The following is a 19,463-nucleotide window of genomic DNA, read 5'->3' on the forward strand; positions in this document are numbered from 1 at the left end:
AGCATGTTTTCTCCGCTAACATATCCAGCGATAGGCAGCGATAAAAAAATCGCTGCTAAGCCTGTTTAGCGATAAATATCGCTACTTGTTGGTAATATGCCCCTCAGTTTTTCTGGCGTGGGAACTCTTTGTGTGGTGTTTTCACTGTTTTACTGTTAAAAGTTTTGCACAAATACTTTCAACATTGCCTCTAAGTTAAGCCTGACTGCTCTGTGCCAAGCTACCAGGGGGTGAGCGCAGGTTAATTTTGAGTGCAGGGTGAAGTTGCGTGTGCTTTACCCTGACTACGATTGTGATTGCTGCTTGACAAGGGCTCACACCCTAGTCAACTATTAACCCAATTTCCAACAATTATGTACTAACATTTGTAATTGATGAACCTTGTATTACCATTTCCAAGTCAATTTTGGGATTTATGGCATTATTTTACACTGATATGGTACTGCCTTCTTGACATAATTATGACCCATTCATACTGTTGGACCAGATTATTTCAACTCTATCGCTCTTCAGTGTATCAAGAATTTGCCATGATATTCCAGCAGCGTCTATATTTGTATTTTTTGAAATCTTGATGTTCCATAGTAATCTTCTTACTGCAAAACGTATCACTGGAATGTCTGCAAAATATGAAATATATGCATTGCTTTCATTTGATTACATTTCACCCACTGTCGTGGCAGCTCAGTAGACTGTTCACAGAGGCTGAAACATCACTCAGAATCAATGTACATCTCTCATAAATGATGCCAAATCATCCGCTTTTGATTGTATTCCTGCTGCCAATTCTCTGTGCCAGAAAGGCAATTGTAGAGTTTAATCCTGCCTCCTTCTTGCGTAGTAATTGAAGTGGGTCTTGCACACTAAAGTACAAATTAAACTACACGCTACGCAGACCACATGTCCTTTGCATTTCCTCAGTACATGCAGCCACTGTACTGTACCTGCCTGTTTCATCCAACAATCACAGCTTACTGGTTTGTGATGCCAGCCCAGGGCTTAAGCTGAACAACCAATCCCTTTGTGACGGAAGCGTGAAACCTGAACATTTTACACATTATCCCGTGCTGGTTTATTTAGCATAAATCTCCCCACTTCTCAAATTTATTTTCCCTCAGTAGCCATTGAGGATGTAATTGTCATTTCAAATAGTCTGCATAGCCATAAGGTCACTTTGCAAGTATATAGTGTTGCAGTTCATCAATTACTAGTAGCTTTCTATGCATATTTGTGATCAAAGTTTGGTTTCATTGAGCTTTAGGTATGATTGTGAATTATGATTGATAGATTAAAGCTTACTGTTTGTGATCAATTGATTTGTGAGAATGTTATACAGTGGTGGCTCCTCGAGGGAGTGCTGCGGGTGGTGAGGCTGGGGAGGGGCAGGGGGGTAGTAAACTTCAGCATAAGGCCGAACCGAGTTAAGTACATAAATAAATAAATAAATAAATAAATAAATCAAACGAATTACATTGTGCATGTTGCATCGTCGGTTGGGTTGCAGCGTGCGCAATGTAATTTATTTAATTTATTTCTTTATGTACTTAACTCGGTTTGGCCTTATGCCAGCGTTTACTACCCCCACCCTGCCCCTCCTGACCCGCCCACCGCCCGCAGCACTCCCTTGAGGAGCCGCCACTGATGTTATATATGGTGTATTAGGGCCTGCTGCAATTTGTTTTTATCCAAAGTATGCAAAAAACTTACAAATGTTATCTGGAATACACAAATAATTCATCTGTCAACAAAAACTGAGTCCTCAGCAGAAACATCGTTTTATTCAGAAAGTTATGTCTTAATCTCTTTTTTTTTTTAAATAAGGAGATTTCTTCCCACTAAAAGAGATAACTGACTTGAAAGCAAATTCAAAATTCGGTTTGCTTAAGTTGAAATTGGTTATGAAGTCACAACTTTTAAAAAGGTAATGTCAAAAAGAATACGATACAGTGAAAGAAGGACACAACATTGGAATTTAAAATGCAACAATAAGAGATGAATCACAAGCATTCAAATAAAAAAAATAATAATAATGTGACAGTATAGTCAACAGGTAAAGGAGGTTCAACTGTTTTGATTGATACTGACCACAATGATTAAGAAGTGAGAAACATGCTAGTGAAAAAAGATCAATATCAACCTCTTAGCTCCTATCTCACAATAAAATTGGTGAAGGAAATTACTAAATTTGTAGTGAAGGCATCATAGACTGGGTGGATAACCAAAGGACTGAGATTTTGTAAAAAGATTAAACTTCAAAATCCCCCTTTTGTATGCATTTTCAAATGGGAAAAAGTTATAAATATCCATTCTCACCCAATAATCTCTGGCATAAATTATTTTCTAGGCTGATTTCTTCTTCAGGGTTTTTGTAAAGAAGATACCTTTTTTTTTACAGGATGTGGCCTTGGTATTAAAGAGAATTGAAAAGAAAGAATCTGAAAACAACAGGCAACTGCTTGTGATGTGATGTGGAAGCATTGACTAGTAATATACCACAGCATTGACTAGTAATATATCACAGGAACAGTCTCAACTAACAATAGTCGGAGTTTGTGATTGTAGAAGTGATATTGAAATGGTGCCATCAGACGTTATTTAAATATGCTGAATTAGTATTGACAGATTTGTGTTTTTTTAAACAAAGCAGGGGTTCACGTATGGGGAACTATGTGCCCCCAGTGTGGCTTATCAGAATGTCATATTTAGAAGAAAAATGTATGTTTGGTGGCTACATGCCAATATAGACATAATTTCAGATAAGTGACCTTATATGGATGATATCCTTTTACGTTGTAGTGGATTGGTGGAGGAATTAAACATATTTATAAACTAGATGAATGAACAAGACAATAACCTATTGTTGATGTGTACAGTTTACGATTGTTCGATTGAATTTGTGAACTAATTGATATTTGCGAAACATGGAAAATGTCAAACTACTCCCTTGCTAAAATTATCTCAGCACAATGCTTTATTACGTTTTACAGGCAACCATAAAATAAGCGTAAAGGAAAATCAGTCAAATGTACAGATTTTCTTTTAATGAGGAAAATTGTACCTGAACAAAGGAGCATTAAACATATTCAAGTGTTCTAAAACAAGAATTGCTCCACAGACATTCTCCCAAAAATGCTAATAAGGAAGTCATTCAAAAGGAATAATATCAAAATAGAGGTACTTAGCTACAAACTAATGACAAAAATGATAACACATATAAAATGATCAGCCACAACTGAGGGATGCATTGACATCAGATGCACAGCTAAAGAATATATTGTACAGCAGGGCTGCTGAAAATTGAATGCTGGCTTGAAACAAATGGAGTTACAGAAAGAATATTGAGGATCAATGCATATACAGCAGACAGGGCCCAAAATGAGGAGCTGTAACCTAAAACAATTAAAAGTATCAATCTACCCTTGATTTGCAGGAATTACTTAATTATACAAGTAATGAACATGATACAAACAAAGTTACACTATTTGAGAAGAAACTGTACTATTTACAGTACTATTTACATGAAATGCTAACATTGGGTTACATTTTCTGACAAACTGTAAGGCCTGACAATTATTTACTAAAATCCATGTGAGATAGAAAGTATTTAAAAAAGAAGATGTTATGATGCATCTACAGGATACTATGTAGATAGATAGTGTGTGAAAAAGATGTCTCAACGTGTTCAGATAATTTTTTTAGTTGTAATTAAAAAGGTGTTCATTATTATAAAAATGGGTGAGGTGTTCCATTATTTCCGAATGTAGCTCTGTTTTGAGAAGGTGAGAATGTACAAGTGCAAAAATAAATGAATTACAAAATATAATAGAATTTATGTTAGCAATATAAGAAAGATATGAAGTGGTATTATATATACACAAAGCGTACTGAAAATTAAAAACAATAGATTTAAATACAAATTTACATTAGAGGGAGGTCAAAGCATAAAAATAAATCATAGCATAACGAGAGACAGCTATATGAGACAATGTCAAACTGCTGGATCAGAAAACGAAGATTATGCCATCCTAATGAAAAAAACTGAATATTCCCCCGGTTAGAAGGACTTAACACTTCTAAAGATTCTATGTTTTGTCTTCACTCTTAATTCTCACTCATTTTCTTTTACACCTTTTTCTTGTTAACACCCTTTTGGGTCAACTGGTATACAAAAGGCATTGTGGCAGCCTTTTAGAGGGGAAAGAGTGCTGTCAAAATAAATGCTCTTTAAAAACATTGCTCTCGTCCACTACAGAATTATAAAATGTATCGACAGATTTCCCTCGCTCAGACTGATGAGGTTAAGACGGCATTGCAGATTTGTGAGATTGTGCAGGCCACTATGCTGCTCCAGTGCGAGCTTAATACATCATGGCCCTGCCAAGCAGTCTAGTTCCTGTTCCTGTCATGGCACACGCTGTTCTAATGTACGCTGGGTTGAGGAACATTTTATACAGGCACCCCACATCTTTCAACAAGACTGCCTTCTTAGTATGCCTTATGCTGAGCTGCAATAGTCCCTAACACCTAAAATTTGTAGACAAGTCTGTACAGATTGCTAGACTTCCAAAAGTTGCAGAACTAGTGACACCACAGTCTTGGTATGCCACAGTGGAGAAGAGTCACAAAATAAATCAGAGGGCAGGACATAACCCAACGCACTCACCGGGTAATAGAGCCAATCAGTGGAAGCAAGTGGAAGCTGGAGGTATTTAAACTTGGCTTTCGGCCTGCTCTGATATCATAAATATTCATGTTAAAAGGCATAGAACATCTGTCTAAATTAGCCATTGGAATAGAGGAACCACAGACATGAATGGTGGGTCTGGTGGCTCAGTGGACTAATGCATCCACTGCAGAGGCCTGTGTTTGACCTCATGGTCACAGATTCAAATCCTGGCGGGTCCACTCAGCCTTTCATCCATTTGAGGTTGAATCAATGAGTGCCATTGAGTTGGGTAACAATATACATCTGTTATTTCAGCGCCAAGATGCCCCGTTGATGGTGTGAACGTGCGCTTTACAAATACACATGTTATGTTATGAACACTTTTCATTTGCTAAGCAAGTCGGATGATATGACTCAGATCCTTGTTGCTTATTGCTTAGGAATATGCAGCAATTTTCAAAAACATACTAGTGACAGGCTTCACGGAAAGATTTAGCAGCAGAACCTACTTTGGCAACTAGCCATGTCAATGATAATCATATGCAATCCATCACACCACACTTGAGCTCTATTTGCTCAGAAAGTCCACCAGTAGTGTTACTTTATTTTACTATATAGGTAACATTTACTTAACTAGATACAGTGCTTCATTATTATTGGTATTGTGTTCCGATTCTTCAAATTCATGTAGGCAATGTAAAACTATTAATGCACACATTTAAAATGAAGCTGTTTTTCATAACTGTAGAAGTATTGTAGTAGATATCAAACAGAATCGCAATGAGATAATAAAATATTCCTGCCTTGACTAATATGAAGTGTGTATAGTGTGATGCTTTGTAGCTCCATAGATGAACCTTACTCAAGTAAATATTTTCTTTTCCTTGGACAGCTACCTCATCCTTAAACTCACAGCTTCAACAACTTCAACATCTACAGCAACTACAGCACCAACAACAGCAGCATCAACAACAGCATCATCAACATCATCAGCAACACCAAAATCAAAACCAACAACAAGCGGGACAACACCAGCATCAATCCCAGCAGTTACAACAGCAGTCACCGCAGCAGCAACAACAACATCAGCAGCAGCCAAACCAAACGCAGCCTCAAAGCCAAAACCAACAAACACCTGCACAACAGCCATCAAGCTCACCTCAGAAAACCAGCCAGTCACCAGGACGTAGCCTTCCATCACCACTCACACCACCAAATCCTCTTCAGGTATGTCACTGTGCTGCTAATCATAACTCACACACCAAATGCAGTGCCCACGGGACAGCTTCCCCCTTTGAAAATGGTGCTGATGTTTGTGGACTCAGGGGAGAATACTGACTGCTTCCCCCAATGTGATCCCAAACAGGGTTATTTTCAATCGTGGCTGGTGGAGGTAAGAGCGGTGGGGTGGGCAAATAAATAAATAAATACCACTTGCCTTGTGCTTGTCCCATCGCTGACTCGGTGATGCAGAGAGAGCAAGGTAAGTGGTTGCCTTTTTTTCAATTTTCTTTTCCCTATTTCGTCATCTGTTGACTTTATTCACACAGCCCAACCGCTCTTACCTGCACTGGCCTCTACTGGGTCCTTTAAAATAGGACAACTCTAGCCTATTAATGCCCACGAGGTGCATTTTAAATAAAACATGTTTCCCAATTGTGAATTCAAATGCAGGAACAGCATTCTGCAGTTCCTCACAGTTCCCCAATCCTGCATTCACAGCCATTTACTAAATGTTGCAGATTCTCACATAATATTCATTAGGAAAGAAGTTTTGCAACTCCCTGTGAATGGACAATTTGTGAAGCAACATATTAGTACATTGGTTGTATATCAAATTGCATATAATTCACAGACCAGTCAGTGTGTATTTTGCACATCCTTGAGGTTCAAAGAGAGATTCCACATCAGGCCCTTTGTTATGATTGTAAATTCCAGATTTCTTACTTGGCAAGATATTTTTTTCACTGTCAAATGTTAGAGGACTATGGAAGTAAACTGCAAATATCCTCACATCAAAACACAGGATGAAGTTAATTTAGATACCCCAAGCAATGTACCAACCAAGGCTGCTTGCATAGTGATAGCCAGGGAGAATATTGCAACTCCTTAACTGAAGATCAACAAAAAGATAAATCAATGAAATGGAGCTAAAAAGTGAAATGTCTAAAAACATATCTGGGGCATGACCATTTCCTTCAACATGGCACTGAAGGTTCTCTGAACCAAGACCATCCATCTGCCCTGAAACCTTGAATGCCTGAAAAGACATGTGACTGCATGAAGGCCCAGTGAACAGAGCCCAGGACTCATAGACCCATAACTTTGACCATGCATTCGAACATACTTATAGGACGATCCCTCAACCTACACATACAGTGCTCAGTTCCCTAAGGAAGCTGCTAAAGTAAGATTGTAGGGAACATGGTTGATAGATCAAGGTGGAATAGAAGGCAACCCAAAGGGAGCACATGAATGAATCATTTGTTAGAACAATGCACAAACTGCCCTGTGGGCTGTGCTTGTCGCCCATCCTGAAAGCACAAGATTGAGCAGAAGCAGGAGATTCAAGGGACTGGCCCGACTAAGTATAGGGCAGACCACACCCTGAGCAGGGGTGGAGCAGAGGGGGGCGAATCCATCTTTTAGAGTAATGTAAAGGAAAACATGCACTGGTACCCTCTGCCTACTTCCTTCTTCATCAAGTTGAGGCTAAAGAATATGTCACCTGAAGAATGACCCCTCTTCGATGGCAGTCGTGAGGAGAGGGAATCACCTGGGGAGCACAAGGAAGGTAAGATGTGACCAACATGAAGGAAGCACAGATAATACAAAGGATTGGTGGGAATTGTAGTGGTGCACTCTGAGGGATGTGAAGGGTGAGGGATTGGGTATGTGAGACTGCTGGAAGCGCACATCACTCTACCTCCACATGCTCTTCTGCACCATTGCCTGAAATGAAAGGCATGCACAGGAAAGCCAAAACCTTTCCTCTTGCAACCTGGTGCACAGACCATGCAGCTGGTTCAGGAATCAAACAGCTACATATGTGAAGAAATACATTTGCACAATTGGTCGGAATGGTCAGATCATTGAATACAAATAGAGACGTGGTTTAAGCAGAACAGAAGAAACACAACAGTTCACCACGAATAGGAATGAATAAAAAAAAACACAGAAATTTAATTTCCAAATATTACCAGCATAAAATGCGATTGTAATTCAAAGCATTAGCGGATCACTTAACATTTCTTATTGGTAGTGCTTATAGGTGTAGGAGAAGGAAGATTCAGGGTGGTGATAGTGAGTTGACAGGTGAGGGACAAGGTAAAGGTGTTTGTGACATGAAAAAAATACACAATATTTACAAATAAACCTTTCCAGCCTATGTAGGTCAAATTAGTTCCTCTCTGTACAATACTCATAGGGGTAAGAGCATGTGGGAGTCATTAGTGAGACAGTCTACGTTTCGACCCCTGCGGAGAGGAGGGTGAGTGGTTGCCTCACAAAAGGGGTCTTCATCAGGATGGTGGAGCACGTGTGTCCTAGGAAAGACAGTTAAGGTTCAATCCTGGGGAGTTTGGCTCCAGAGGTAAGAGGTTCAAAAAGCAAAGGGGAAGGCCTCTCCGGATGTTGGTGGAAATTAATCCAAAGACGAGTCTTCTTCATGCGGCTCGGTAGCTCGAAGAATAAACCTTAACTGGCTGGAAAGGTCTATTTGTAAATATTGTGTATTGTTTTTGTTTAATTCATTCCTATTCGTGGTGAGCTGTTGTGTTTCTTCTGTTCTGCTTAAACCACGTCTCTATTTGTATTCAATGATCTGACCATTCCTACCATTTGTGCAAAGGTACTGCTTTAGTGACCCAGGCCGGGTGGTTTTTACTTGGGCTTAACCCTGTAAAAAATCAACACATATGTGAAGCAATGCTAAAGTTCTGGGTCTGCAATGATAGATTTTACCAGTCATGTGCCTGACCCTTTGGTGAAATCCTGGACTCCTAACTGGCTGTAAGTGACACATTCTACTCCTGGCTAACTTCCCTACATAAGTGGATGTGAGTTGAGTCACTGGCACCATAACCTGTACAGACAGCCTTCTTTGAGAGCGATCAGACTCTTCTCTTCATTAAGAGAGTCCTGATGGACTGTGGAATCTGCCTTCACAATGGGGATAGACACATCCAGAGGGAATGTTGTGAAGGGCTCGACCAGCATTGCAAAGTAGTTTGTTGTGACCGTCTTAGAGACACTCTCAGACCAAGGAAAGAAAAAGTCATGGTAGCAAGGAAGAAAGAAACCCTTCAACAGAAGCAGATCTAAATGTCTGTCTGCAGGTTTCCCACAAGTAGCGGAGCAAGTATCGTAAACAGAAATGGATGGGTTTAGAAGACGATTTTCTGATGTCGCTAAACTCAAAAATAACATCGAGCAAGATAGTGCAAGGACTTTGCAGAATAAAGAAAATGTTCAAGGACTATCCTCTGTAGGTGTATTAATAGAGAAAAGGGGTGAAATCATAGATTGTGAAGATGGAAGAAGATGAAACTAATGTGGTTGTTAGAAATGGGATTTCTGGTTGGCTAGGGCTTGCGCCTAAGCCAGGCAGAAACCACCACTCTAGTCAGGGCAAAGGAGTTACGCGCTGAAGATAGCCCCTGCTCACCCCCTTGGTAGCTTGGCACGAGCAGTCAGGCTTATCCCAGAGGCAATGTGTAAAGCATTTGCGCAACACACTCACAGCAGCAACACAATAGGCACACTACAAAAGAGACTCCAATGCCCCAGACAAGCTTATATAAAAATAGCCTTTGTATTATCCAAAACACTTTAGAATCATACTCACACTATACACTGTGCCAACTGGCACCAGGTCATAAGTTACAGGGGATTATATACATGACAGGGCCAATCGGGCCACTGTCAGAACCATCACAAAGCACAAGTAGCACATATAAAACACAACCATTGACCACTGGTACAATACTGTACTTAGGGTCATATGTATCAACACATTTCCCCATAGACACAGAATGGGCAAAACCCTTTGATACATCTGGCCCCTAGTCTTATCACCCTCAACATAAACGCATTATGGCTGCATCACTTTGGCATGAAACACATTATGCATAAATCATGAACATAAACACATTATGCATAACCAATATAATGTAACATTAGGCATCAACACATGGTGCATAAATCATCCACCTAAACACATTATGCATAAACACTATAGCATAACATTAGGCATCACATTAGGGCCTTGAGCCCTACCAACATAAAACTAACCCCAGGCCAATTGGCCTTTTATTGGGGCTCATATGCTCTCCGTTCAAAATGTCAGGGCATAAAAGTACGGCCTCTCAAGAAGCCCTCTAGCTGCCAATGCAGCAAAGATAGTGCGCAATGCGCTGGGGGCGTGGTGTGCAACTCACCCCTTCCTCACCCTGAAGTAAACAAAAATGCCCCCGTGTTGTAGCTGCTCGCGCTCTCGCGATGCAGCTGTGAAAATGTGCCTCCTGAGTCTCACTGGGACTCTAAAAATATATTTCCCCAAAGATAAATCAGCTCTGGCACCACAGTACCTAGGGGAGCCCCATCAGTGGGGCCCTTCCCTGGTGCTTTCAATCAGCACCATCATGCAGCACAAAAAAGAATCTGCACTGGCACTCTCTGTGCCTCAAAAGTCCCGCTCCTGGGACCAACTTGCCCTCAAGACAAATCAGTTAGTGCACTATTAGTGCCTTGGAATCAGCCCCACCCACCGGGGAGGTTGGCGGTGGCTCCAAGCACCGACAATGCGCAGATTCGAGCCCCACTCAACGGGCTTTCCGGGTACTCCTCCGGTCTCCGTCTCTGCGGCAGGGCAGGCACCAGCCATGTGCCTCGGCCGGTCGCATTACAGAGGCTTGTCCAGATCGTGCCCGCTCTTCCTCCTGCGGCCTCTGAGCCCCTCGAGGCTCCCTCTTCGTAACTCCAGTGAGGGTGTGGGCCAGGCACCGACAATGTGCTGCGACCGGCCCTGTATCTGTCCTCTGCGGCCACAGGCAGGGCTTCTCCTCTTTTCCAGCAGACAACTTGGCTCCACCTACGACCAAGCAAATCCCGCCTGACTTCCGGTTTTGATGTACTTGGCTGCGGCTTCACTCCATGGTAGGCTCCCGTTTTGCTTTTGAGGCTCACAAAATGCCGGGTGGGTACCCGCTCCACAAATAACCGTACCAGCATGCGGGGTGGGCTCCCGCTAGACAAATAAAGGAACCAGCATGCAGGGTGGTCTCCCGCTTCTCCTGCAGGCACAGGGAAATCCTCCACAATTTGCAGCCTCGCGCTGCAGGCCAACAGCAGTCCTCCTGGAGTAAAAATATAGCTCTCTCGAGGCACTAAGCCCAAAGTCTCAGGGGCACAAGGCTGGGCCCAGACTGGCCAGCTCACAGCGCACTCCAGCAGGGAGGCAGTCCCTCGTGGTGGTTCCTCCTGGGGCCCAGGAGCAGCACCCCCCCTCAAAGTCACAAGGAAGCACAATCACATTGGGTCACAGCTCAAATATTTATACTACATTCTTTCTATGTTCTGTTCTTGGCACAGGGCTGGGGGAACCAATCCCAAGTGGGTCTGGGGGGTATTGGAGCACTTTGTTTACAGGGATCCTCTTCCCCTTTGTCAGGTGGGGACTCGGTCATCAGAAGCTCCACAGGGGGGCAGAACCAGCATTCACCCAGGCAGGCACAGACCTATTCAGGGTCAGGGGAATACTCCTCCCACTACTCCAAATGCAGATCCCCTATACAGCCTAGCGCTGACTCACCCTTCTCTCCCTGGAGCCACACACACCTCACCAGCCCCTGTCACTCCAAAGCCAGACATGCAATACACATCAGGCAGGCAGACACATAGCACACAGAAATGCCAACTTCTAAAAGTGGCATTTCTAAAATAGTGATAATAAATCTACGCACACCATTGCGTAGCATTTATTATTACTATTCTAACCATACCAAACTTGACCACGCTGCTCCTCTCATATCAGGGATTACCATTGAAACACTTAACAGGGAATCCCCAATGCATTCCTATGAGGCGGCAGCCTCACAGCAGTGAGAAACTCAAAATAGCTGTTTGTCACTACCAGGACATCTCACACACTTAAGGTACATGCCCTACCTTTCACCTACAATGTACTCTGCCCAAAGGACTAGCTAGGGCCTACCTTAGGGGTGACTGACATGCAGTAAAAGGGGGTCACCATCATGGCACACACTTTAGGTGCAACGTCACAGCGGCAGTAACACTGCGCGTACAGGCCCTGCAATGGCAGAGGCCTGAGGCCTGAGAAAGGTTTGAAAGGCTACTTTGGTGGGTGGCGCAATCAGCTCTGCAAGCCCACTAGTGGCATTTAATTTACCGGCCCCGGGTATCTGAGATACCACTTTACAAGGGACTGAAAGGTAAATTAAATATGCCAAACAGGTGTAGATCAATCTTTACCTTGTTTACCACAGAGAGCACATGCACTTTACACTGGACAGCAGTGCTAAAGTGCCCAGAGCCCTAAAACCACTAACACCATGTCAGACAAAAGGCTAGGAGAAAGGCAAAAAGTTTAGGGATGACGCTGCAAAAAGGGCCAGGTCCAACAGTGATGGAATACCTACTACTCCCTTTACCTAGATCCTACATTTGAGATAGTAAATGGAGGTCAACATAAAAAGAGTACACAGAGTGCTCCGGTGAAAATGAGGGAATGACCCAGAAGTGCATTTGGGTCCTTCTCTAATACTAAAGTGCCCCTGAGTTGCCTGAAAAGTGACACAAACAGCTTTTGCACCCCTGGGGAACTTTCTAAAATATGGTCACATCTGGTCGTTTTTCACGACGTGCAAATCGATGTGCCTGCTGTCACTGCAGTCCGGAAAAAAAACACGGACCGCCTGTGCCAGGGCACAAAACAGAGCCAGATGGAGACCCGTTTCGAGGCCCCCTTAAAAAAACTGCCGGGGCTCAGACCCAGTGAGACCCGGACCACTTAAAGCCCTGCTGATAGATGTAAAGCAAGTCCATTAGGTCATAAACTTACCATTACTCAATTTACCTTTATGGAAAAAGTCCCAAATAGTATATATTTAGGCACAATAAACCCTGTTTTTGAATTTTTGAAAAAAGATGAAGATGCTTCCACAATGAGAAATGGAAAGTTCATTTACCTTTGTAAGCACTTATTTTCTGCAGCATTCTTGTACTACTTGTGTCCCCAATTTTGTGCAACAGCTAGAAAGGGTTTGATCAGTTTTATACGCAATGCCAAGCTTTTCTCCTGGAAAATGAAAAATAAGCTAAATTCAAATATTGTATCCTCTGCCGTGATGATCTTTATGAACTAGAATGAAATGGTTTCCAGCTTGTCGAATATTAAAGCAATACGGATCAACTAAGCGAAAATCTGACAGGCTAAATTCAATTTCAGATTTCTTGATATTTCTGTGGGCCGTATCCTCCTACATTATTCAGAATCTGTCGGAGCCATATTAGTTTAGAACAATCCAACCTAGAAAGATTGTCATTGAAGGCCTGTAATTTAGAAGGATGTTTGTGTTTGTTTTAGAAAAAAACTGTACGATAACAACCATTATTCCGAAAAAGTGCACAGAAGCTGTCATGTCTTCAGAGACTGAAATGAAATGAAAGTGACTTGCTTAGATATGCTTTGCTTGGGCTATTATGAGGAATGAAAAATAATAATAACACTGAAACTGTGTATAATAGATTTATATTTTTGTTCACATTGTATTTTTTCGTGTACATCTTTATATTTATCCTTTACTTAATTTTGGTAAAATTCGCTCACGCTAAAAAACAGACCTTTTCAGACAACAGAATAATATTGTTTGAATGTTCCTATGTCAAGCAATTTTACAGGTGTCTCTCTGTCCGTTTAGGTCAGGGGTCTCCAACAATTGCTGTAATGAAAGTTACTTCTGATTAGTGATGATCACTGTGAGCTACGGAAGGCCAACTAACTCGTGCATTGTTGTTACCAGACACCTCCTCGCCCAACTTCACTGTCTTTAAACTTAGGGGCATATGGAGAAGAAAAGTGACGGAGCGCGACTTTACCCTTCTTCGCTTAACGCCACACTCCGCCACTTTTGAAACGCAGGGTTGCACCGTATTTACATTGGCACAGTGCAGCCCTGCGTTTCCCCTGTTTTGGTGCAAATTACAGCTGCCTAATGCAGTGACGTTCCTGTGGTGACAGGGGCTTGTATATATGTCCCTTAATGTCCATGCGGCCCCATCCTATGGTTTGAACAAAATACTGTGACTAGGGACTATGATAGGGCTATCATCTGCTTCAGTGAGTGCATGGTCTTTGGGGATGTATCAACACATGTGTGAATGAATGGGATATGTGTGTATGGGTGACTGAGAGCCTATGTTGTATGTACTAGTGGCTCAGGACATACCTTTCACCATATGTGGTACCGTTACATGTACAGCATAAAGATACAACCTTTTTTTTTTAATGGGAGAAAGATGTTCAGCAGAAATGTTCATAGTAGGGAACATTTTTCTGCACTTGATGGAACATTCTTCTGCACTATAAATTCCTCCCATTAAAAAAAATGGCTGTATTTTTTCAGTTATTAATATGGTAATGTGTCTACCAGTCACTGGGAGCAAGATGCCTGCTATGTGTAAATGCAACACTTTGAAATGGGAAGTAAATTCAACTTAAAAGTTAACTTTATGTTTATGTGCATTACATACAACTCATCATTACATTTTCTCCCATGTCAAAGTGTCGTTACAAACAGTAGCCAGTAGGAAAAAAAACTGTCATTTGTTTAAATGTGAGTATTTGAAAGTAAAGAAACATGCTTCATAAAACATTATGACTTAATTAGCTTACTTTAAAGTAGAGAAAATTATTAAGACAATGGTTCAAAGAAACATGTTTCTTCACTTTAAATTTCTCTCTTTTAAAAGAAAATGACTGTACTTTTAGTTATAAATATACCTCTAGTAGCAAGATAACTGCTGTTTGTAAAGGTGACACTTTGAAAAGTGAGAACATTGAAGTGAAGAGTTAAATTAATCCTTAAGTTAACTCTTCATATTACTTTTCTCTCATTTGAAAGCATTCAGAAACATAATTTTGTGCACATGCTCCAATATTGAATTGAGAGGACTTTTATTTCAGAGTTAAATACCTCACTGCTTCAGTTCTGAAATTCTAACCCACATATGACATAAATCTGAGTAAAGCACTGCTTATAATCAGGCTATGCTATCTGCAGCCTGATAATAATGTAAAACAATGCAAACACAAAAAAAATGAGGGACAGAGTGCTGAAACTTCTCAGACACTCACCTCCAGTCTTATTAGGTCTGGGTTAAATCCATCATTGTTATTTAGCTTGCTTAGCCACCCCAGTTCCTCATGGAAACAGTCCAGCCTGAACTGCCAAGCCAGGTCTTCCAAGGACCGGAAATAAGCATTCTGGGACTGGTTTCGGGGTAACACCCCATATCAGCCAGGCTAGCTTGAATCTAGTGGCAAAGTGCACCAAGGACCAATGTCCGGACATAGCCTGCCATCTTTGGGTGAACAATGCAAACACAATAAGATGATGGCTGGAGCACTGAAACTTTTTCCGGTCCAGGAAAGGCCTGACTTGGCTTTTCTGGCTGGACTGTTTCCATGATGAAAATGGTCAAGCGTGATTTGCATATGGCTGGGTCCGAACTGGGATGGTGAAATGAACAGAAGAACGATGATGGATTCAACCTAGATCTAATAGTGACTGGGGGTGAGTGTCTGAAAAGTTTCAACAGTCCATCCATCATCTTATTGTGTTTGCTTAGTAATGTCAAATAAACATAGCCTATCCTTAACTTTAAAAGGAAAATGCAACACTTAATTATTGCAGTGCTTAGTTAAAAATGAACTGTAGGCTGGGAGCTATTCTGAAGGTTTCTGTGATGATTTTGATGTGTTAAGTTCACACAATAAAGAGATTGTGTGAATGTGTGTGTTGAGCTCTACACAGTCACTTAAAAGACTCTAGTCAAAGGACCTTCTGGTTCCCACAAAGTTTAGATAGTAGCCTAAATTAAAAGAATCACACAAACAACTTGATTCCAATAAACATTTTGACAAATCCCTTAAAACAGGTGCAAGTCAACAACTATGGTTTTCTATACAGCAATAATTCCCCAAAGTGCATTACAAATCAAACCATCGGGAACATCACCAACAGCAACACCAATGACATGTCCAAGGAGATCACTGAAGCCTAAGACTGCACATTTTAATAGCTGATCCTATTCTGGGAATACATTGAAATAGTGTTGAAAAATGATGGTTCTTGTGAGGGATATTATGACTTTTCATGAGATTTAAACATTTAGGCCATATGGTGCAACTCATAGAGTGTGTGATGGCTTTTTGTGTCCCTGAAATATTTGTGAGTACAGCTGTGGTCTGTAACTTAAACCGTATATTCTCTGCAAGGACATCTTTAGGCTGTCACTGAAACGGCAGACTTCTTTTAGCTGCCCTCTTTTTGAGGACATCTGTTTGTTGTTGTGGAATTTCATTGGGGACGTCTACTGGCTGTTAGTGGAAGTACGTATTGTTTCAACATGCCGTCTCATGAGAGGCATCTGTTGGCTGCAAAGGGAACTGAGGACATTCATCTACAGGTTATCTAAGTGAAAATATGTATTTGCTATCAGTGTAACCAGAGACTTCTAGCACCAACTCAGTTGATCTTCATCCTTTTATCTCGTGTAATCTCTTTGAAAATATCTCATTGTTGTCAGGAGAACAACAACCTTTCTTTTCTAAGTGATCAGTAAGAGGACAGCTGCTAAAAGTCAATCAATCTGGAACATTTCCATCAAATGTCATATGCACATCCTCATTAGCTATATGAATTATGATGTAACTGGTTGTGCTACAATTAATGTCACCACTGATGTTATTTATGGTATCATTTCTCAATCCATAATTAAATGCTTATGTGATGCCTTAAGGAGTGCATTGGAAGGAGTTGTGGATGCACATGTATACCAACTGAGAAATGTCAGTATTTTTTCTAGATTTTTGGTACAAACTACATTGCCCCTGTAAGTGGAATTTGTCAGAGAATTCGAAGGTTTTTGTTATTCAAAGGTTAGAATGTAACTTTAATAGAGAATGTTAACAGTCTTTAAGTTGCTTCACTGAATGTATTGTGATTTGTAAGAATGCTGGCAGTAGCCTCAGAGCATGGCATATGACAATGTCCTACATGGAGTGCACATAGGTCATAATGGTCAGTTTTACACTGCGTACTGTGTCAGCAGTACTCACAAGGCATGCCTTGTAACTCTGTTCTTTGGGTAGAGTGCTCCTTCTACCCCCCTCTAGCACCACCAGAGCATGACATCTGGTTGAGCCAAGCAATCCCTGGACAATGGGTTTGTCCTGTACTCTGTCATCCTTCTCACTGTACTCAAAGGTCACTGGGCACAGATCCAATGCCAGTAGGCATATCTATAGTTCACAAATGGCAGAAACATGGGTTAGGAGACATGGGACATGTCCTCTAGCTATGTCAGCAAGTGCATGGTCTTAGCAAAATCAAGGTACATTATAAGCACAGATCAAATCGTTTTTAAAAGATAGATCATATCAGGTTTTTGAAGGCAATCACACCTCAAGAAGGGTGCCACTCACTTGTGGAGTCCCACGGGGCTCCTCATTGAGCCCCACCCTGTTTAATGTCTATTTAAGCCCCCCTGCTGAGATAGTCTTGCCATATGGAATCCAGATTGTAACCTATGCAGACAACACACAGCTAGTGGTAGCTTTATGTCACCTAAAAAAGACACTAGCCAAATTGGAATCCTGCTTGGGAACGGTGGCCACTTGGATGGACCAGTCATGTCTCAAGCTCAATGGAGAAAAGACGAAGTTAATGATCCTTGGTAATTATTCCATCAATACTCCCACACTGAGTTTGCCTAAATGTCTTGGTCTCCAAAACCCACAGAAAGGATTAAAAGTCTGGGAGTATGACTGGATAGAGCACTGAAATTTGACCATCAAGCAGTACAATTAGCAGCCTCTTGTTACTGCATTATCAGGTAAATGTGGAAAATTCCCCAGCTGCTTCTGGTAACTGCACGTAGGATCATGGTACAGGCACTGGTGCTGTCCCAGTTAGATATGGAAACTCTCTCAACCTGGGCACCCCAAATACCACCACAAGAACTGCAGGTTGTGCACAACATTCCCAGATCACAATCAGCTATGCCGGAGCTGAAATCATTACACTGGCTACCAATAAAGGAAAGCATAATGTTTAAATCATTATGCATAGCGCCAAAACCCTATGGGGAACTGGCCCCAAAATTAATCTTGTCCTTATGGCCTTTCACCTTCCCACAAGATGCCTGCGTTCAGCTAATCTGTTCCTGGCAACAGTACCTAAAATCAAAAGAGCACGATCCGGAGTCCGTATGTTCGCCTACAATGCGACAAGACTATGGAACAAACTCCCGACCTATCTCCGTTCATTGACCCATCAGCTTTCATTTCGGAAGCAACTAAAAACATGGCTTTTTCAGAACTTGCCTTGAGACTGTTCTCCTTCACTTGCTGTTGCTGGCGCTGGGATGCCTAAGCGTAGCCATGCGCTTTACCAAATATGAATTAATATGAATTAATAATAATAATAATAATCTGAAGCCTCTTTACAGGTACAAGTGTCTTAAGCCAGTCATAGGGAAACTATCAGGTGACAATGCTAGCTGTCAAGTTCAGGATAGCAACACAGCAGATGAAGCCAAGATTTGTTGTGATAGTTCCACAGCCTACAGAATCTTTCCTAATTTCCCCTTGCCCAAGAGAGGCTGAAATCCATGATTGACAGTGCCATGAGGCACATGCATATGCTTCTACTACAGGTGAGGGCAACAAGTGCTTGGTGGAGATAAGGCTGTCCTTTCCCAACCATATAGGAAGCATTGAGTACCTCTGTGTTTGTTGAGCGACGTAAGCTGTTCATGTCCTGTTCAATCGAGATGTTTGTTACCTAAGCGTTCACTAACCTTTTCCAGACCGAAAATAAGATGTCAAAGTGACAGTTACTGCAAGCTTCAATTTTTACATTTTTAGTTGCTTGTACCAGGTAATCATGACACAGGTTGTTAGCTGTTTCAAATACTGCATTGAGTCGGGCCTGCTGGGTCCATATATAATGTTTCAATAGTGCCCCTTGGCATTCCAGATCTTGTCTCACAAGGCCTCCAGTCTGAGCCTCTTCCTTTGTGCATGCCGAGGTATGTGGAACATTTTTTTGTATGCTGTGCTTAGAATGTTGTCCGGTAGTGTGGGTAGCTCACTGGCAAAAGCTTAGTGACCATAGTTTAGAGATAGAATCAGTTTGTCGTTTAGAATTCTTATCATGGGTTCTGCCGACAGACTCAACAGGCAGCTATTTAGGTGGTTTAGGGCAAGCCAGTGGTGTAAAGATTAACACGCATTGGCATAGTTGGCATTGGCATGGTTCTTGGAGATTTTAATCTGTGGGCAGGCAGCTCGCTGGACAATGCATTTTTCTCTCTCAGCCAAGCTTGTATAGATATCAACTTAGTACAGCTGGTGAACGCTTCCACGCATCGGAAAGGCCATACTTTGGACCTGGTGTTTGCGGACCCTCAATGGGTATCATTAGTGGACATCAAGTGCCAATACTGGACGGACCACTCTCTGATTAGGTTTTCCCTTTGTTCGGAGGACCCT

At 41.7% G+C, this 19,463-nt stretch overlaps 1 protein-coding gene across 1 annotated transcript in view; it reads left to right on the forward strand.

Annotated features, from left to right (window-relative positions):
• POU6F2 (POU class 6 homeobox 2) overlaps window positions 1-19,463 on the forward strand; it is a 902,251-nt gene that overhangs the window by 574,567 nt on the left and 308,221 nt on the right. The window contains exon 4 of the mRNA XM_086964856.1: window positions 5,559-5,893. Coding sequence (XP_086820982.1) covers window positions 5,559-5,893 — 335 coding nt within the window. The remainder of the gene's footprint in view (window positions 1-5,558; window positions 5,894-19,463) is intronic.

Source organism: Lissotriton vulgaris, chromosome 4_1 (assembly GCF_964263255.1).
Source record: "Lissotriton vulgaris chromosome 4_1, aLisVul1.2, whole genome shotgun sequence".
Taxonomy (NCBI): Eukaryota; Metazoa; Chordata; class Amphibia; order Caudata; family Salamandridae; genus Lissotriton; species Lissotriton vulgaris.